This window comes from Mangifera indica, chromosome 19 (genome assembly GCF_011075055.1).
Source record: "Mangifera indica cultivar Alphonso chromosome 19, CATAS_Mindica_2.1, whole genome shotgun sequence".
Taxonomy (NCBI): Eukaryota; Viridiplantae; Streptophyta; class Magnoliopsida; order Sapindales; family Anacardiaceae; genus Mangifera; species Mangifera indica.
This window is the reverse complement of record NC_058155.1, coordinates 10,937,660-10,957,901: the sequence shown is the minus strand read 5'-3', so window position 1 is coordinate 10,957,901 and position 20,242 is coordinate 10,937,660. Positions and strand designations below refer to the sequence as shown.

Here is a 20,242-nt window from a genome sequence, read left to right as displayed (position 1 = left end):
CTTTTATTCAAGTCAGTAATGAATTGAGTTACACATGATTTTGTTTAAATTATTCAGACTAAATATTCATGGGGAAAAAGAAATCAAGATTGACCTTTCAGGTATCACAAATCTAGTTTCCTCAGACCCCATAATTCTTGTTTTAGTGTGAAGTCTGAGTTTCTTTAGAACAATAGTAAGCTGTTTTAAAAGATCCTTCTTTTACCCTCTTTCAAATTTTGGCTGTCCTTTAGTATAGGGGTCTTGTAAAGTTAACCAATGTGTCTTGACAAATTAACTTGGGAAGGATGATGCAAATATGTGGATTATATTTTGGACTTCGAATTGCGTCCCAGTCTGAGTAGGTGGACGCTGGTATAGCCCAACTGAGTTTAACAATTTAAGGTGGCTCAAACCCGGCCCATCAACTTAAAGTTGATAAGTTTGCCTTCTCAGTCATGGTGGCGGCCTCTCAATTGCATTCTGCTGCTGGAAGAAGATTATTAGAATTTAGAGTATCGTCAATTAAAAATAATAAATGGCTATTGATTTTCCATTGTACGTACCATGTGGCACGCACCGTTCGGATTGAAACAGTTATGAGGATTGGTACAGATAACTGATTCAATTTGTGAAGTCAACTGATAAATTGTAGTTTCCTATGAAAATTAGCTTGTAGCATAATAATTTGAGCACTGACTTCCCTGTTTGGGATGGTTTTAATCTTATGTGCATTGTCACAGGGGCTTGGAAGGACTTCCAAATGATTAGTTTGAGTGATAAAATAAAAAAAGAGTTTAGGTTTAGATCTGATTAATAATATATTAAGATCAAACTTTTAATTTATCGAATATTAATATGTTTTGTTCTTTCGTAACATCTTGAAGATATCACTCTGATTATCACAACAAATTCATACCCTGAGGGCCCGATCCCCCCATTTCCAACACCAATATTTAAAAATTTAAAATTACTATGTAAATATTAATCATAGTTAATTATGTTTTTGCTTTCATGAGGTTAATCTTTAATCACCATTTTGGGAATGGGGTAATTCCCAAATGGTGATTTTCGTTCCATCGATTTTCGTTGGCAATTCTTCTTCCTCTACTTCCACTGATTTTCGTTCTACCAAATAGTTCTGATTATTTTATAAGCAAACCTTTCATAGACTTCGTAATTCTAATCTTTATAGTCTGTCCCAAGACATTTTCTCTGGCAAGTTGATGGGATCTGGTCTTTATTTATTGCAGGTCCTTCGAATGGAGATTGGAGCAAAAATTCTAAAAAGTTTTAGTCAACCCTCCCGAAGATAGACCAATTCCCTCCAACCCTTGTATAAATAGGTAGTTCTTATGCATATTCAACGCACAGAACCCAGTTTGATTCAGAGAAAGATCATCCATTATGTCCACCTCTGGAATCCAAGGCCTGCCTCTTGAGGTCACTGGTATGATACATACTATTTAGATTAAACTTAACTCTTATTTGAATAACTAAAATTCTGCAGTTAATGTGAAGATTTTTAATTTTTTCTGCAGTTGTTGGATGTTATAACTTGAAGGATAAAGAATGGATATCAAGACAAGATCCTTATGTCTGTCTTGAATATGGAAGCACCAAGTACCGAACAAAAACTTGCACTGGTATGTATTCCTTTCTCTACAGTTCAAACATTCTTCAATGCTATTTTACTTTTGGATTCTGCCATCTTATTTCTCATGATGATTTGTTAGATGGAGGCAAGAATCCAACTTTCCAAGAGAAGTTCGTTTTCCCACTTATTGAAGGCCTACGAGAACTGAATACTGTGGTCTGGAACAGCAACACCCTTATGGCGGATGAATTCATTGGCTCTGGAAGGTAAATGTCAGTCTTCAAGAATCCCAGGAAAAACTGAATTTGTTCTCAAAACTATGAACTGACAATAGCCTGATGTTGCTCTTTCAGGATTCAACTTCATAGAGTCCTATCCCAGGGTTTTGATGATTCTACATGGCCGCTTGTGAGTAGAACTGGCAGGTTATAAATAAATATCCCAAGATTTTAATCGGTACGACAATTTTCGTTATTTCTTCGTGTATCTGATAGATCTTCTTCATGCAGACACTCTGGAGAAGTCCGACTCATAATGCACTACTCAACTGCTCTGGTAATTTTCACCTTCACTATGTTTAGAGAATGATTGGGTTAGTAACAAAGCATTGATTGGTTTCCATGTTTGGGCCATCGCAGCTAAGTGAGAAAGCCAAGACAAAATTGGCTTCAGAAGCTCCCCAGTATACAGCACCATCCAGCGTCATTTGCCAAGGCCTAGCTCCTCCTTACCCACCAACCACGGTGTACGCTTACTCATCCCCATCTCCTTACACTCCATACCCTGCTCAGACAACAACATATTCTTTCAATCCCAGCCCTCCACCAGGCTATCCTCCACAGACATGCCCTCCTCCTCCTCCGCCGCCGTCAATCTACCCTCAATACACTTACCCTCAGTCACCCTCCGTCTATCCTCCACAACCGTACCCACCACCCCCTCAGCCTCAGGCCTCATCTTACTATCCTCCAGGTATTTTATATATATATATATTAATTATTTCAACTCCTTCCACCTCAGTGCTTGATGCTCTCTCTGATTGATTACAGGTCCTCCAAGCGGAATCTATCCACCCCGACCATACTGATCTACTGGAAGAAGCCATTTTTAGAGAGATCATAATGACAATGTAAAACCAATTTTATTATTTTCTGCTTTAAGTCTTACTGCGTATGTGTTTCTGCATTCCCTTATTTACGGATCTTGACTTTACCTTTAAGTTTCCTGAATATAATTATAATTAGCACACAAATAAATTAATAATATAATTCTTGTTCTTATCTTTGAATAAATCTGAAGAAGCGAGAGTGACATGGCCTCCTGCATCAAATTAACAACGGTAATGTGTAAATCATTTATCAGTGCAGATGGCCAACCTACTCCTAAATTACCAATGAACAGAGTCTAACCATAATTTAGTAAATTATGAATGACTTAATCTTCGATTTAATTACTTAATCTTTTTATTTCAGCAACTACGTTGAATCTTACAACGGATGGTCGACTTTCTCACTAAATTTTGACGAAATGCAGATAATTCGAACCAAAGAAATTGTCACGCTTATTTTAATTTTTTTATGAATTTTTTTTATTTTTTTAAATTTAAAAAAGGGACCAACGGTTCCCTGCAAAGATGCAGGGAGCCGTTGGTTCACTGCAAATATGCGGGGGCAGGGGACTTGTGTCGCCCGCATATTTCAAAATTTATGCAGGGGTGGTCCCCTGCATTATGCAGAACTTTTGCAGGGGATTAATTTCCTTTTCACCCCCCATTTTTTAAATTTTTGTTTAATTTTTCCTATCTATATATCTATTCAAATTTCAATCTCTCAACTCTCTCACTCAATCCTTTCAACTCTCATTCTCATTCTTTCAATTTTTAATACTCTCTCAATCTTTCAATCAAATTTTCTCAAATTTAATTAAATTCTTTCTTTATTTTTTATTAATTCCAATTTATATTTCTATTATACAATTAATAATTAATTATATAATTTATTTTTATAATTAATTTTATTTATTATTTATTATTTATTATTATCTTTCATAATTAATCATATAATTTATTTATATAATTAATTTTATTTATTATCAAAAAATAGCAAGTAGTGAAAATTCTTCTGATAATAGGAGATTTGGTCAATATTCATATATATCAAATGTGAATAAAAATCAATTTAATTATAGAGAATTATCATATAATTATATAAATAAATTATATGATTAATTATAAAAGATAATAAATAAATAAATAAAATTGATTATATAAATAAATTATATGATTAATTATAAAAGATAATAAATAAATTTAATTATAGAAATAAATTATACAATTAATTATGAATTGTATAATAAAAATAGAAATTGGAATTAATAAAAAATTAAGAAATAATTTAATTAAATTTAAGAGAATTTGATTGAATTGAAAGATTGAGAGAGTATTAAGAGTTGAAAGAATGTGAATGAGAGTTTAAAGGATTGAGTAAGAGAATGAAGAGATTGAAATTTGAGAGAATGAAATTTGAATGGGTATATACATAGGAATTTAAAAAATAATAATAAATAATTGGGGGGTGAATTATGATTTAAAAAATTGCAGGGGACCCTTTGAAAATTGCAAGGGCAATTTCTCTTAAAATTGCGTCCCCTGCAATTTCTTCTTCTGCAAGCCAACGGTTCCTATTCCCTACATAGGAACCGTTGGCTGTTTAAATAAATTTAAAAAAAATTCAAAAAAAATTCAAAATTTTTTGGTTCAACACAGTAAACCGCCAATTTACATGTTGGTTCATAAACCAATTTTCGGTTCATAAACCAGAATCAAACCGTTAAAATTCGATTTCAGTTCTGGTTCCAGATTTATCGGTTTCGGTTTCATCCGGATAGGTTTCGGTCTGGTTCACGGGTCAAACCGGCCTGTGGCCAGGTCTACCAAAGGGTTATTCTTCGCAAAGTTTATATACAGATTAAAAAATTTTCAATTAAAATTAAAAGTAAAACTATTATTTAATAAAAAAATTTAAAAACTAAAATTTTATTACGTTTGCCCCCCTAAATTTGAAAATCTTATAATTTTTTTCACTAAAGTTTAAAAAATCAACATTTTTTCCCTACGATTTACAAATTGTTATTTGAGACAACAATTTTTTATTGAACTGGGTCTCTCACCTGACTTATCTATCTCTGCCAATCAAATCTCAACCACCGACGAAATCGATTTTCTTCAACGAAGATAAAATCTTCTTCGTCAAAGTGTTTTTATCTTGGATGAAAATGATTTCATCTTTATTGGAGGAAATCAATTTCGTAGATAATTGGGATTTGACCGACAGAGAGAGATAAGATGGGAGGGAGAACCAATACGACCAAAGATAGTGACTTTTGCCATCTCCAACAACAATTTGCAAACCTAGGGAGATATGTTAATTTTTTAAACTTTGGATGAGGGAAATTATGAGATTTTTAAACTAAGAAGGGTAAATGTAATAAAACTTTAGTTTTTTAAATTTTTTGTTAAATAACAATTTTATCTCTAATCTTAACTAAAATTTTAAACGGATAAGTGAAACTTTGAACTTTGCAAACTCTATAAGTATAACTTTGAAAACGCATCTAAATTTGGATGAAAAATAGTCCTTTGGCTAATACAAAATGAATACACTAAGCATAAAATCATTAAATCCTATGTTTATGGTAAATATTTAAAAAACTTTAAATAAATAATTATTAATGTGTTTTGAATGTTTCTTGAAATTATAATTAAAATAGCTTTGCTAACATATATTTGCTTCTAAATAAAGAAAAGCAACTAATCATCATAACTAATTAAGGTAAATAATAATATTGGCCAAGTATTTCTTATTAATTTATTTCCATTACATTCATCTTCCTTAATTAATTTTTAACTCTTTCTATTATAACTATATGTTACTTAATTATTTCATTAATTCTTTGCACCTTGTTCTTAGTTACTTACATATCTAGTAGAAGAAAGAAGGTTTGATTTTTCCAAATATACTTATTTAAAAACCATTTATTACCCTCAATGAAATTAAAAAAAAAAAACCTTGAATTAAAAAATATTAATAATACCCCATCATATATAACCCGTGTGCGTGCATAAAAAAAAAATGAAAATTAATTTACTCAATATTTATTAAATCTCAAATTTATTTATACAAACAAGTAAATTTCAATATTCTAATAAATAAATCGTGAAGATAAATAATTTATTAATCTTTTTTTATTTTTGATAAAATTAGTCGACGAAAAAGATGGAAAATATCAACGAAAATCTAGTATAAACAGCAAAGCTAGATATATGCAAGTCCAATAAATAAGTTTTCAAATGTTAAAAAATGATTGTAAAGAGGGTAATTTTGTTTAATCCTAATATCCTTACCAATTTTAATACACTCCTTTTGAGTCATTTTAACCAATTTAACCAAAAAAAGTGCAGGGATAATTTTGGAATAAAATAGAAATACGGTGTATTTAATTATCCGGCGGGATTCGTACATGAACCACTCTAGGAAACCAAGACATGCGGTAGATCGCCATATTCGATGATCCGAGTGTTCATCTCTGCTTGTTGAATTTGCTCTAGAGAGAGAGAGAGAGAGAGAGAGAGAGAGAGAGAGAGAGAGAGATGGATTATTTAGGGATTGATGTAAGCTGCGCTCTCGGATCTCTTCAGAAAAGCCAATTTCCTGAGAAAGATTGTTTGCTCCCCCTCATTTCCAAACTCCTCGGCTACTGCATCGTTGCCGCTTCCACCACCGTTAAACTCCCTCAGGTCTAATATTTTCCTTTTTATTAAGGTTTTGGTTCAGCAATTCATCATATTTCTATATTGTATTCCTTAAGTGTCTCGTTTGTTTGAAGAACAGTTGCTTATTTCAATTATTTAATTCTATTAGAAATGCGAGTTATTTTGTCTTAAAACCTAAATCTTAGTTGAACTGAAGTTTCTATGTCTCAATATTGATCTGTATCAAGTTAACGGATTTTTTCTTCGTGGTTTAGACATGTACATACCGATTTTCATAACTCTAATTTTGTTATCCTGTGATGCTTGTTGTCTGTAGATACTGAAAATTTTGAAACATAGTAGTGTGAGAGGGCTTAGTGTTGTGGCCTTTGAGCTCGAAGTAGTTGGGTATACAATTGCTTTGGCATATTGTCTTCACAAAGGGCTTCCTTTTTCTGCTTATGGCGAGTTGGCATTTCTTTTGGTCCAAGGTATGTTTTAACTCTTCCTGTATTTGTATTGGTTTCCATATTTACTGTTTTTGTAGGTTATAGTTTCAAGTGATGTGAAGAGGAATAAACAAATCATAGTCCTGATGTAAGGATGGATAGTAACGGGATACAAAGTAGTGATTTGAGTGTTATGTGATTATGTCTTTTACATTTACGAGCCTATATCTGTACCAGTTAAGCCACATCAATGGTATTCTGGGGTAAAACGTTATTTCAACACCTTTTCTTTAGTTTCTCTCCGTTTAGAATTTTGCTTGATCCTCTGTATTTATACAAATCACACATCAAGTGCGGACTGGATGCATTTGAAAAATTAATAAGTTTATTTTCTCCAATTTGTACGGTTTATGTGTAATGCATACCTGAGCAATGCTTCAGAACCAGAGTAATTCCAGGCAGAACCACACCTCACAACTCAATCACCAATATGGAAGTAATGCAGAAGCAAACACTTACAGCCAGAAACAGAACATGTATTTGTAAATAGATGCAGAAAATACTAATTGTATTGATTGATTTTTTTAATTTAGTTACAATATTCTCTCATCAATACAAAAACTATTTTCCAGCTAATACATAGATAGTTATCAAAGTACAGCACCAGAATAGATTACCCTCAATAACACCAGCTTAGAACAAACAGACTTGATTCCCCAAAATCCACAAAAACACAAAATGCAGTGCACCAGCTTCTGAGAGGCTGGCTCTCTCCCACCCACATTCCTGAAATTTTTCCTTCTGCCTCTGCATTTCCACCTGCTCCCTTTTTCTTCCTTTCCTCAACTAATCTCTTCTTCTCTTCCTCTAATGATATGTCACGCATCTCTTTCTCCTGTTGCTGATTTGTTAGTATAGTTGAGACCCTCCTCTCTTCCTGTTTGCTGCCAACTGCCCTCCCCTCTTTATTTTTTTCTTTTCCTAAGAGAGACATAAACATTAGTCCTAACAATGTGTAAAAGATATATCATGTATATTGACAGTTTGCCCTGACTGGGTTAGACTGATTGCATTGTCAAATCACTTAATCCATTTCTTCGAGGTCGTTAGATTTTTAACCCATAAAAATGTTGTTCTTAAGTCATGAACCATGGTGTATTCTGAAAGTTAGTGTAAATTTTAGAAGAATCTAATGTGATTTGTATTCTGCTTATTTATTGCAGCAATAATTTTAATTGCTACAATCTACTATTATTCACCATCAGTTGGTACCACAACATGGATCAAGGCTCTACTGTATCCTGCTTGTTTGTTCTAAGGCATTTTTATATTGAAATTTTGTTATGCGAGAATCACATACAGACTTCATGGCATTTCCCTTGACCTGGTGATATTTTAGATATTGTGCTGTAGCACCAACCATTTTAGCTGGTCAAATTAATCCTGTTCTTTTTGAAGCGCTCTATGTAAGTAGTAATAGTATGCACACTGATAAATATGCAAACATTCGATTTTTTATTTTTTGGAGGTTATGATTCTCTAATGGCTGATTCATTGTGGAATGATCTATTACAGGCATCCCAGCATGCAATATTTTTCTGTGCAAGGGTCCCGCAAATATGGGAGAACTTCAAACTAAGTTGAAATGAATATTCATTCTGTTGTTGAATTCCGGATATAAGTTTAGAAAGAAAATTTTCCAATGTTAGTGTTAATATCTATTTGTTGAGCAGAACAAAAGTACGGGAGAGCTTAGCTTCTTAACATGTTTCATGAATTTTGGTGGTACCATGGGTGAGTTTTTATTCTTTATCAAAGTAGTGGTGACATGATAAATATTTTATTTTCTGATGAAGTGATGAATTTATTTTATTTTATTTTTCTTGGTCGTGCAGTGAGAGTTTTCACCAGCATCCAAGAAAAAGCACCAACAAGTGGTATCCTTGTTTAGTTTTCTTAGTTGTATTTAAGATTCATTGAAACAGTTCCTACAACAAGTTAATTTATGGTAAAGTTGCATTTCTGAATAATGTTTTTGGGTAGACAAATTAAGACATTGATGATAGTGGTAGTATTATTGAAAACATCAAAAATATCATACAAAATATCACATTTTTCACACACGAGAGAGAATGGTTAAGTTAGACCTGCGATAGTATAGTTTGTTTCTCTTATTATTTCCTCTATTTGTTCTTATCTTCTAATATTAGAAATGTTTTCTTAATATTAATAATACTGAAGCTCTTGTCCATTGGAAAATTTATGATATGGTATAAAATGTGTTTGAATAGAGGAAGGTATGGAGCTGTGGGTTGAGTTTATGAGAAAAGTCCAACAGTATGACATGAAAAAAGTTATTTTTCTGTAAATACAACTAAAACAGGGGTAGTTGAGTATGCTGAAAATTTATAGAGTTACACATTCTACCGGTTGTTTGAACAAAGTGTATCAGCATCTATTTTTCACTTTCATTTAAGTTGCAGAAGTGCATATTCCAAGCATTTGCTGTCCTTAACCCTCTTGCAGTTATCATGGGCTCTTTGCTTGGTATCGTGACAAATGGTACTATCCTGAATCAGTTTATCTTATACCAAAAGCCTCAGCTGAAGGAAGAGAAAAAGATCAACTGAAAGAAGACTAAGTTATCTGCAGGTTTGCTCCCCTTCCAAAAGAGTTTCAACAGGTATGGCAAATGAGCCAACTTTGCAAGATGTGATGAAATTTGTTCATTCATTGTATTGTCATTTAAAACCAATGCAACTTCCAATAAGGGTTTTGGTGGTTGGTTAGTCTGCCAATGTGTAGTTCATAAGCTAATGGCGACATGGTATAGTTGATGGTCTTCAATATGCTTCATAAATTCCGAAACATTAATTGAAAAAGCTTTATTATATGAATTTTATTTTATTTTTAGGATATATTTAGAGGGCATTTGGTTTGAAAAATGTTTTATTATCAAAATGAGAAAATTATTTTAAGGATGATTAGATATAAATTATTACGATAAAATTGGATAAAAATAAATAGGTATAAATAATTATCATGTTAGGTTAGAAGTAATAAAAAAAATTCATATATTATTTTATTTAAGTGTCTTTGAATTTAATTATTTTAGAATATTTTTTTATTTTATTTGTTATATTAATTGAAAATGAGATTATTTTTTATTTTAAAAAAATTAATAAATAAAAATATAATTGTAATAAAATTAAGATTATTTTGAAAATTTTTTAATACATAAAATAGAGATGGGAATTAAAGTATTTTTTATATTATTTATCACATTATTATTGACAATAAAATATTATCAAATTTTTTTATTATTTATAAATAAAAATAATAATATAAGTAATAAAAAATTTTATAAACCCTTTAATCATACAATTCTCACGGACAATCAATCAAGAAACCAAAGAGAACTCAAAAGTACAGCTTCAATGCCGTTGAATGCGTGAAAACGGAATAGGAAAGGCAGGGACTAGAAAGCAAGAAAGTCGTGAAATACCACAAACAGTAATACTTGTGAAACAAAAGTTTCCACCCAACTTTGTATCAAACCAGTAAATGAAGTTACTAGAGCAGGTCAACTATTCAGTTCCCCCATATTTTCTTGTGCTTGTGTTCTTGACCATCAGGCCAAGGCCCTACGCAAGTCGCGATAGATGATCAACCACGCTAGCTAAACTTTTTCTGAAAAAAGACGGATTCCACATTTGAATTCCATCCAAAAAAAAAAAAAAAATCTGCAAGCTCCAATGGTTTAAATTTCTCTACCGTCACCATCATTCAGTCCACATCCGTCCACTAGTTCAAAAAATCTAATTAAATGGCCTTCAATTTTCTTTAAAAATCCCTGAACAGTTTAGCAATTGATAAGGTCAATGATCACACTCCACGCGATAACAATTTGTCCATTAAAGAAAGTCCATCCACCCTCCTCACCAGTCCTGAAGTCGGTCTAGTCATAGCACCACCAATTGTTAGCCATTATTTACAAGGGGCATTTCTAACCCGGGCCATGGGTTCGACAACTCCTAAATAATATTGACTTCATTTCACATCCATCAAATACAATTATTCATTCCTTGAGTTTTAGTCAAATTGTATGTCCAAAACCTTTCTTAGCCATACCAAACTCAAGAGTATTCACATCCACAACACGCCACAATACAATTTTAGAATTGCCTTGATTCTAGACAAAATTTGGGATAACTTAAACTTTTCTTTCACTTATTCAAGGACAATAGTAAAAGTAACTTCAAGAAACAAACTAGGGCATATTCCAATGCTATGCTACATTATGTTGGTTTACTAAACTTAACCATATCTATTACAAAACAACCTTGCTTTTCCAGGAGGTATCAGCAAAAGGCAAGAGAAAAAGTACGGATAGTTGTGACCTCTGCAAAGTACTCGAATTAACAATACTATAATTTGCCATAAAACCAATGACTCTAAGCTATAGTTTCCATTGACAACAAAACCATAAAGCAAAACAAATCCTATATTTGGTTGGACCAAGGTCGTTTGATAAAAGGTAAAATGGTTCACAACATGCAACCCACAAATTAAAAGAGAGTGCAATTATCAAAATCAACTAAGTACTAATCAATTTACAGATAAAAAAATTCATTAAATTACAGCTCAAGTGTAAACCACTATGTCCCGCTCTAGTTCATCCTGCACTCTAACAAAAATTAGTTTTAGGAGTCCACTGTAAAATCCACTAACTCAATTTCTAAAATTGAATTCAACAATACATATTTCCTAGCATTTGCATATGATATATATCCTACTTCGTTATCCCACCATAGCAGAAATGGAACTGCACTTTCTTAAAAACCTGAGCACATCAAATTTTTTCTGTCACCCAAAGAACCTCAAAACATAAATTCCACCTCAGATATCTCAAAATCCAGACTCAACTGGCTCACACAAAAGATCGCTGGACCTGTAGCCATTAACACAATCTCTCTGTACCTACTGAACTGCAGCTAATGGATATGTTTAACTTACATGAAATAACTGTGAAGTAAAAAAGAAAAGATGTTTCATATTTCTCATATTACTGAAAAGTGTTTCCAATGCAACAACATCCAGAAAGTTTGCCCAGTATCAGTGTGACAAACTTTACAGAATGCAGTTAGATACACAAAAACATCATGCTTATTTCCTCGATGTGGCATAAGTTTACCTTCTTAGCATGTATAACATCTTTTTACCAACATTATCACTAAGATAGACAAGAAGTATGGAAATTGTTGTCAATGGTTATGTTACTGAGCATAGAAATACAAATTTATGTGGACAGAAGCTTAGCCCAGATATTAAAATGAAGCAAGAAAAGTAAGCAAAGAAAACCAAAATCATCACTTTTTGCAAGTGAAGTTTCAATTCAGAAGACAATAAACAAGCACACAGCATAGAATTACATACACCTGAGGACAGAATAAGACAATCCAACAGAATAACGTAGAAGATTTGAAGAAACAAGTTGAGTTGAGTTTTTTGACTAACTATTCCTTGAACTGCTATTACCATTTGACCACCTCCTGAAAGTGCATGCCACCAAACTCCTTCCACTCCAAAGCCCTAATCTTGACTTGAAAAAAGTTGATCGACTATTACTACTCGATGCACCACTAGTAGCCACCGTCTGTGGAGGAAATTCAGGACCATTATCCAGAGGTCCGCCGTCACTGGCGTCATGATGTTCAGGCTCCCCGCCATCTAAATTTACAACAACGCATTCTCTCCTTGCTCTCAACCAATCAGCGCCATCCGAAGTTACTCCTCTGCACTTCTTCAACTTCACTTTGATTAATTTTGGACAACCATTAGCCAAAGCTTCAATTCCATGGTCCGACACTGGACAACTCTTAATACAAAGCTTTTTCAATGCTAAGCATTTCGCAGCTATGCAGGATATTTCAATGTCACCCACTGTGTCACTACCGCACAAGGCTAATCGCTCTAGATTCTGACAATTTGATGCTAAAATTTCTAAACTCAATATCGTTGGGTTTACACCAATCAGAACTAACTCTTGTAAATTAGGGCAATATTTTGCAATACTTATTAGTCCTTCATCTCCGATTCGATTGGCTTTCCATCCATCAATATGAAGTTTTCTCAATAGCTTACAACGTTCAGATAGCGCTGCCAGTCCAAGATTTGTGCATTCCGGAGTTTTAACCAAATGTAGAATTTCCAGATCCAAACAGTTAGATATTGCAGCAAGTCCAACATCAGTGACTTGGATTCTCTCCAAATGGATCTCCACCAAACTAGCGAGCCGATCCGTTACGAGTTGGAGAAGCTTGTCCCAATCACCAGAACACCTAAAAAGCTTTAACGTTCTTAGATTCTTTGCCCCAATTATCAGGGGACCAAAACACTGTCCATTGTAAAGTTCCTTTAAACAAATTGTTTTAAGTGAGGAAGAAGCCACACCGGGTCCAATCGGCTCAGCCGCGGCTCCGTCTGTAATTCCTCGAAGCCGTTTGATCGATAATTCTTCTAAAGTTGAGCAGTTATCAAGCACTGCGTTCATACCTTTGGCTCCAAAAGTGCAAGATCCACATGAGAGCTTCTTCAAACGCTTGCAGTTTTTAGCAAACGCTGACATTCCAGCGTCGGTGAGCTCTCGGCAAGCTCGGAGTTTCAAGCGCGTGAGGTTTCGGCACTTGAGAGATATTAAAACAAGTGCGTCGTCCCCGATACTGACAGATCTACGGTCACATTTGAGAGCGAGCTTCGAGACGACGTCGAATCGGGCAAAAAGAGAGGGAATCACAGGGAGGAGATCTGATTTAGCGTTGAGAGAGAGACGATGACGACTCTGTCCCTCGATTCTGAGCCAGCGACGACAAACCAGAGAGCATCTTTTGCGGTCAGCAGAGCCGAGCGACTGGAAAATGAAAGCCAAGCACTCGTCAGGCAGATTTGAGATGAAATCAGACGCTTCATTGACAAATTCACTATTATTGTCCTCAACTTGCATAGGGGAAATCGAAGCCGTTGGTTTGTACTTGTATCTTTGGCTGTGGTTGGCTTCACGGCGGCTGGAAATTGCAGACGTCGAAGCTGACTGGCCCATCCAGGGAGAGCTGAAGAATCAACGGCTAAAGATTTTTTCGGCCTTAGTTTTGTTATCCTGGACCTGGACAACCCCTTAGTGCAGCTTAGAGCTGAGGAGCCTCTAGGACTGGCCCGTTGCTTCGAAATGCACCAGCACGGACACGAAATCGGATTTCAATTTGGCTTTTTGTGGAGGTGCAGTTTCCTTTTTTTTATTTATCTTTTTGAATGAATAAAATAGCTTCTCCACTCCGAAATTTATAAAGTTAGTATCGCATGGGTTTATCATGTACTCTCCTTCTCACTGAAACCCGCCCATGTTTCGATTTTGAATTTGCTTTTGTCACATGATTTTGGAAGGCAAACAGTCATGATGATCATGTGCAATATGAGATGAGGGCTTACAGTAAGCAGATGAGGGCGTGCATTTTGGATTATAAATCTTCTGCCATTATGCTTCCTTCCACTGTAAACAAATATTTATTCTGAATCCGAGTGTAAAATCTAAGGAGTATTTCACAAGGTTACAACGATGGTCATAATTTTATACGTTTTTAATCATAGTTTGAAATGAATAGAGAAAAAAAAAAAAAAGTTTCCTGCTTTCTGCATGTGCAACAACTTTGAATATTTTCATGGAAAAAGGCCTAGGCGTATTTGTAATGGAATTTGAAGTATCATTTTAGTCTGCAGAAGACTATTCAACGCCGGAAAGCAAAAATAAAAGTTGGAACAGACATAAGAGAGAAAAGAAAAAGCATCAAAGTAGAACACTGAGATGAAGACCTCGCAATCTTCCCATAGTAATCTGTGTACAATCTATAGCCGTTCAGGTTTCGCCTGTGGCTGTCTAAAATTCTCAAGCCATCCAAATTCTGGTAGTACTTGTTCATGTCCTGGCGAATGGTCGTCTTCCTTTTTCAACTATTTCTGCGATTATGGATTCTTCCAGTTAATATACCTTTTGGTAAAATCAGTGGTGGAATCGCTAATAACCAATTAATGGGATATTGCTCGTGGGTTTATAGCTCCACTTAAAGTCCAATTGGTCCATATCCGTCAACCCACGAGTAAAGTGGATCCATGTGCCAAATAACTGATACGACGACGTAGCATGGATTACTAAACCTAGAGGGGATTCTCAATGGCTCCACTCGAAACTTCCCATGGCTTCCCTGCTACTCAGGGGCATCCCGCTTCTGCGCCTTCGGCTGGGCACCAGGCTACTCGCCCCGCAGCGACAATCTATATGCTCGACCACAACTTACGAGCCGACTCAACCAGACGAGAATGTAATTTCTGAGGACAAAACCGGCTCAACGGTCTCGAGCATGAAGGACCCTCCCGTGTACAACAGGTGGAACGATCCTGATTACAGGAAATGGAAAGACAAAGAGAAGGAGATTCTTAGAGATATTCAGCCTATAATGTTTCTCACCAAAGAGATTATTCACTCCGACAGGTTAGCCTCTAGTCGTTATTATTATTATTATTTTAACTGATTTTAACTGATTCCATTTTTAGAGGAGCCTGCCTAATTGCATGTTTGTACTGTTTATTCATTTGTGTGAGTATTTTTATTGAATGCTTTTAATATGTTATTCGCTAGGGATCATCCTTGTTAAAGCGTTCTACAATCCCACTTAGATCCATTACAACATAAATTCTAAGGACAATTGAAATACAATACAATGTGCTTTCTTTATTAGGTTAGGATACAGTCACTTGAAATTTGACTTAAACCAAACTCTTTCCCCTGTCATTTATCTTCTTATGTCAAACTTAATGGTTTTGAAAGTTGTTGAGTTAATAAGGTTTTATATATATATATATTACTCCTGGTCTTGTCAAAGAAGAGATGATAGTTAAACATTTGTGGTTTGGTGTGAGTTTAGTAAAGAATACTGTTGCAGTGACTACTTTGTTTCTGCTTATCAGTGGTTACATTCTGCTAATTGCTCGAAATATCTTGTTAAGAGGATGATAACTTCAAAGGGAAACAGATTAAGCTGAAGACCAGGCTGTGCCCTTTTCCAGTTTAATTTTTTTCTGTTGTCATTATTTAATTGGCGCAAATTTAATAACAATGGGGTTCAGTTCCTTTGAACCAAGCCCTCCTTGCATCCACGGTAGTTTTATAACTTATATTAGATTTTGACGAAGATTGATGTGCAGCTTCATACTCACTGGATTGACAACTATAGAGGAACCAAGCAACTTCATGTCCTAAAATATAAATAATCTTATAAATTTGCCTTGCTGCCGAAATTTTGTTGGGAGGTTCATCACAATCATCCCTGTTAGCAGAAAGTGTCATAAGCTTTTTTTTTTTTCAGATTTATTTGGCAGTTATCTCAGAGACTGTTGAGCAATATTTATTGAAGGTTGAAATTGGATCTCATGATCTTTGTCATATGGAGACCAACAACTCTTTATGAAACATATGTCTTTGTCTTAAGTTATAATGCTATATATGACTATATTTCTTGTTTTAGGTATATGGATGGAGAACGTCTAACAGCAGAAGATGAGGGATTTGTGGTAGAAAAGCTTCTTGCTTATCATCCACATTCTGAAGATAAAATTGGATGTGGTCTTGATTCCATAATGGTGAGTCATAGTTTGCATAACCTATTATATAATTTTTGAATATTTTGGTTGACCTACTGCAATGAATCTTTCATGCTTGTCGTTTAACAAATTATTTTACCTTCAATCTCCACTTTGGTCAATGTGGGAATTGCATAAAGAAGACTATATAAATTCAAATGAAGTCATCTTCAAACTCTCTGCATTCTTCTGTGTGAACCTGATCTACTATTTATCAGGTAAATCCTATTAGAATATAATATAAGTCTCAAATGGGAAGAAAAATAAAAATGAAATGGTGTATAATGTAATGGGTATCCAAGTTAGATCAGCTTAAGTCATTTTAACAATTGGAACCCAAAATATGCTAAAGTCCATAATTAATTAAGATGTTGATCCACACTTTAAGTTTAAAGGTCTAATATTTTTAACACGGTACCAAAAGTCATTGATCCAAGACCTATGTGAACATGGTGGACTAAGTTGAAAGAAGTCAGAACCTTGGGTTAAAACCCAAGCAGACCCTTGGGCTAGCCAATACGAGCTTAAAACCCAAGTGGATTCCTTGGCTAGCCTAGAAGAGCTGGACCAAAATTTAGATGAGTTAGCCAAGAAGAGCTAGACTTTGTTTCACATTGAGCTAAGAATGGTCAGACCCAAGCGTGGATGGGCCACCCTATGTATGGCAAGTGTCAATTGGTAGCCCAGTTGCATTTGAGGGGTAGTTTTGGAATATATAAGTCCCATATTGGGAAGAACAATAAAATAAAATTATGGAAAGGTATTTAATGTAATAGATATTAAGTTTGCTTAAGTCATTTTAACAATTGGAATCTAAAACTTGTTAAAACTCATAATTAATAAAGATGTTGATTTACATTCCAAGTTTAGAGAGTCCAAGATTTCTAGCAGATCCTATGTCAAGTTTTGGTCACCTTGCCTATTTCTTGCAATTAAAGACCTTGTTCTTTTTGAACCTTTCTCATTTTTGCATATTCGATTTTGTTATCCAAGCTCCAAGGAAAGGGGCAGTTATTGCTCTTTGTCCATTAGTTTGTTTGTTGTTTCTGCTCATCCTCAATAAGTTCAGGAAGATAAGAAAACGTTTTTATTCTACTCATTGAATCATAATAGCAATGCAATATAACCGCATGTCTTATGAAAAGTAAATATATGAAATTTGATCCCTTTATACTGTCATGTTTAGGACCAGATCATCCGTCAATCTAATTTTCAAAATTACTTTTCCTTAAGTGAATTCTCTATAGAAAATTTTCTGATGAACCATGTGATTGCTTCACCTATATCAGATTAATCAGAAAGCATCTTGTGTGGTAATCGTCATGGATACTGATACTTTTAGTTTCCTAGTGAGTTGGTGATCAAGTGTTTTTTCTTTTTTTTTAGCATGGTTAAATTCTTGATATGGCATAATGTACTGTAGGTTAAAATTGTTCCTCCCATCACAAGTTGAATCCTCAGCTATTTTTGTTCCAAACACTGATACAGTTGATGCTGGATCCATTTATTGTTTTCCAGCTGCGATTAGACCGCTGAAGAAGTAGCTAACACAGAAAAGAAATTTTGGGAGTTAATTACATTTTTTTTTTTTTTAAATCTTTTAGAACGGAATTTTCTTGTGCCACTAAAGATCTTTTGTCTCTTTCATGATAGAGTCTGTGACCACGAGGTTACAACTTAAATTATCTTGAATAACTTTCTTTCTGTAATCATTTGTTGTGTTTCTAATGTATGCTGGTTAAAAATGGTTGGCCATCCTTATGTTCGTATACTTTTTCTTTTAGCTGGCTATTTTTCTTCTCTAGTTTCACCCCACAATTTCAGAATATACCTGGGAACTTTAATCTGTCACCTCTTTATGTAGGGTAGAAAATTTTCACTTTCAAGATAAATTAGGACTTTAATTCATGGATAGAATTGATCATTACCTTTGATCGGTTTTCTTCACAAAGCTTGTTAGATTTGGTGGGTGTTTGTCTCACATTTGATCTGCATGTAGATCTGTAGACAGAAATTTTTGCCTGTTGTCTGTCTCGCTTACATTATTTGTCATTTAGAATAATCTTTTGCACACACACACACACATATATATAAATAAAATTTTCTCTATTACTACTAGGATTTCTTAATAATCAGTTATTTGCTTAACTGATTATTGTCTTATTTTAGGCAATTTATTAAAGTATATATGTCCTTGGATGTGGATGGCTGTCCTAGATGGCTATATTATCTCACTTAGCTTAACTTTGTGTTATCTATCTGACCAAATGTATAAATCTGTTTAACCTTTCTGAAGGTTGATCGACATCCTCAATACAGGAATACAAGGTGCCTGTTTGTTGTTAGAACCGATGGTGGATGGACAGATTTCTCCTACCGGAAGTGTCTTCGAGCATACATTCAAGATAAGTATCCATCCTATGCAGAAGGATTTATACAAGAACATCTTAAGCGTGGTAGTGGTTGATGTTTGTTAATCTTGTTTTACTGATATTGGTCTTAAACACTGATTTTGGTGCCAGAGTAAATTGTCGTGTACCAAAAGATTTGAAATTTTCTGGCGATTAGGGATGGGTCCATAGAATGGGTGACCTACAGATAATAACTATAGCCTAGATCCACAGATTGTCAATGCAGCAGATAATTGTTGACTGGCACTTGAAGCTCTGGACAAAGAAAGTCACTTTTGTTGACTTGGAGCTTCGTTGTTTTTGGGTTCGCATCATCGCATGTATGTTACTCATTTGGTCCTTAGAGTCCAGTATTTATAGTCTTGTCGGGATTTTCAGATTACTTAATTTATTTGTCAAACCTTTTTAGCCCGCATTACCATTCAATCTCAGTTCTGGATTAGAATTTGATGGTATTTCACACATTGCATACACACTATTGCCCCCAGTTATATAAACTATTTGATAGTCATACTTTTATTATATATTCCTTTCCTGCAAGCTGAAATATGATGATGATACTGTTTTCTGCTACTGTGACATCTCTTGAGGCAGAATTGTGATGACATTCGAAATCGAATAATCTGGGTTTCATCTGCTGGACCATATCAGATTTTAACCTACATTATTCACTGAGTGATTCAGAGACCGATGTCAGATGTGTGATGGTTTTGCTTCAAATTTCCATTATTTTAGTACTCGTAATTGTAATTCCACATACAATTTATGGAAACTAAATAGCTGCATACCTACAGTAATCTGGTCCCCCACTTCAGTAGTAGTTCTTAATTGTGGTTTGAGTTGAGGCATATTTGGGCATAGAGATGTCAAAGGGACTGGACCAGGCAGGGCCAGGGTGGTTCCGGCCGGAAAATTTGAAAAGATGCCAACACCTAACTCGCCAGTCAATAGATGAAGTATAGAGTTGAGAGGTTATAGCTTTGGACTCCAACAGTAAGTGTTTGCATTTGAAAGGTAAAATGAAGGGGTAAAGAAGAGACGATAAAAAGGTACAGGCGCAATGGGTAATAAGAGGTCAACTGCTTATCATCATGGTACACCATATAAGCTTTCAATCTCTTGTGGTCAATCATCATTCATGAAAAAGATCTCTAAGTTTACGCTGTAATTACGGGGCTAGCATGATGATTCAACATTAGACTATTTGTAGGTGGGCCCCCTAAACTTTGGGGACATCCACACAGCTGGCTGGCCATATGGACCCTCACTCTAAAACTCCAATTAACATAATGAGTTTCTTACTTAGTGCACTAGAGATGGCCATGGGGCTATTTAGTCTGTGAACTGTTGAGAGCTCGAGAAAGAT

The 20,242-nt window shown here is 34.6% G+C and overlaps 4 protein-coding genes across 4 annotated transcripts; 3 read left to right on the top strand and 1 right to left on the bottom strand.

The window, feature by feature from the left end:
- The first annotated feature begins 1,169 nt into the window (after window positions 1-1,169).
- On the top strand, window positions 1,170-2,795 carry LOC123203617 (protein SRC2). The gene is made up of 7 exons (XM_044620057.1): window positions 1,170-1,429; window positions 1,521-1,625; window positions 1,716-1,842; window positions 1,930-2,001; window positions 2,086-2,131; window positions 2,215-2,548; window positions 2,626-2,795. The coding sequence occupies exons 1-7, from the start codon at window positions 1,387-1,389 to the stop codon at window positions 2,661-2,663; spliced, it is 765 nt and encodes a 254-aa protein (XP_044475992.1). The 5' UTR covers window positions 1,170-1,386; the 3' UTR covers window positions 2,664-2,795.
- A 3,289-nt stretch (window positions 2,796-6,084) lies between these two features.
- On the top strand, window positions 6,085-9,693 carry LOC123202749 (mannose-P-dolichol utilization defect 1 protein homolog 2-like). The gene is made up of 8 exons (XM_044618853.1): window positions 6,085-6,371; window positions 6,664-6,817; window positions 7,999-8,071; window positions 8,175-8,241; window positions 8,351-8,410; window positions 8,509-8,569; window positions 8,671-8,712; window positions 9,302-9,693. The coding sequence occupies exons 1-8, from the start codon at window positions 6,225-6,227 to the stop codon at window positions 9,403-9,405; spliced, it is 708 nt and encodes a 235-aa protein (XP_044474788.1). The 5' UTR covers window positions 6,085-6,224; the 3' UTR covers window positions 9,406-9,693.
- A 2,429-nt stretch (window positions 9,694-12,122) lies between these two features.
- Window positions 12,123-14,100, bottom strand: LOC123203129 (F-box protein At1g47056-like). Its single transcript, XM_044619318.1, has one exon. The coding sequence runs from the start codon at window positions 13,872-13,874 to the stop codon at window positions 12,288-12,290; it is 1,587 nt and encodes a 528-aa protein (XP_044475253.1). The 5' UTR covers window positions 13,875-14,100; the 3' UTR covers window positions 12,123-12,287.
- Window positions 14,101-14,985: 885 nt separating this feature from the next.
- Window positions 14,986-19,331, top strand: LOC123203130 (protein DCL homolog, chloroplastic-like). The gene is made up of 3 exons (XM_044619319.1): window positions 14,986-15,317; window positions 16,351-16,465; window positions 18,762-19,331. The coding sequence occupies exons 1-3, from the start codon at window positions 15,022-15,024 to the stop codon at window positions 18,930-18,932; spliced, it is 582 nt and encodes a 193-aa protein (XP_044475254.1). The 5' UTR covers window positions 14,986-15,021; the 3' UTR covers window positions 18,933-19,331.
- The last annotated feature ends 911 nt before the right edge of the window (window positions 19,332-20,242 follow it).

What these genes read in the sequence shown, in the direction of transcription:
- LOC123203617 (XM_044620057.1), top strand. Translation starts at nt 1,387, where the DNA reads ATGTCCACCTCTGGAATCCAAGGCCTGCCTCTTGAGGTCACTG. An exon ending in GAATTCATTGGCTCTGGAAG is followed by an intron (nt 1,843 to 1,929) that starts GTAAATGTCAGT and finishes TTGCTCTTTCAG; the next exon opens with GATTCAACTTCATAGAGTCC. An exon ending in CTTGTGAGTAGAACTGGCAG is followed by an intron (nt 2,002 to 2,085) that starts GTTATAAATAAA and finishes TTCTTCATGCAG; the next exon opens with ACACTCTGGAGAAGTCCGAC.
- LOC123202749 (XM_044618853.1), top strand. Translation starts at nt 6,225, where the DNA reads ATGGATTATTTAGGGATTGATGTAAGCTGCGCTCTCGGATCTCTTCAG. An exon ending in TTCTTTTTGAAGCGCTCTAT is followed by an intron (nt 8,242 to 8,350) that starts GTAAGTAGTAAT and finishes GATCTATTACAG; the next exon opens with GCATCCCAGCATGCAATATT. An exon ending in AGAAAAAGCACCAACAAGTG is followed by an intron (nt 8,713 to 9,301) that starts GTATCCTTGTTT and finishes ACCCTCTTGCAG; the next exon opens with TTATCATGGGCTCTTTGCTT.
- LOC123203129 (XM_044619318.1), bottom strand. Translation starts at nt 13,874, where the DNA reads ATGGGCCAGTCAGCTTCGACGTCTGCAATTTCCAGCCGCCGTGAAGCC.
- LOC123203130 (XM_044619319.1), top strand. Translation starts at nt 15,022, where the DNA reads ATGGCTTCCCTGCTACTCAGGGGCATCCCGCTTCTGCGCCTTCGGCTG. An exon ending in GAGATTATTCACTCCGACAG is followed by an intron (nt 15,318 to 16,350) that starts GTTAGCCTCTAG and finishes TTCTTGTTTTAG; the next exon opens with GTATATGGATGGAGAACGTC. An exon ending in GTGGTCTTGATTCCATAATG is followed by an intron (nt 16,466 to 18,761) that starts GTGAGTCATAGT and finishes ACCTTTCTGAAG; the next exon opens with GTTGATCGACATCCTCAATA.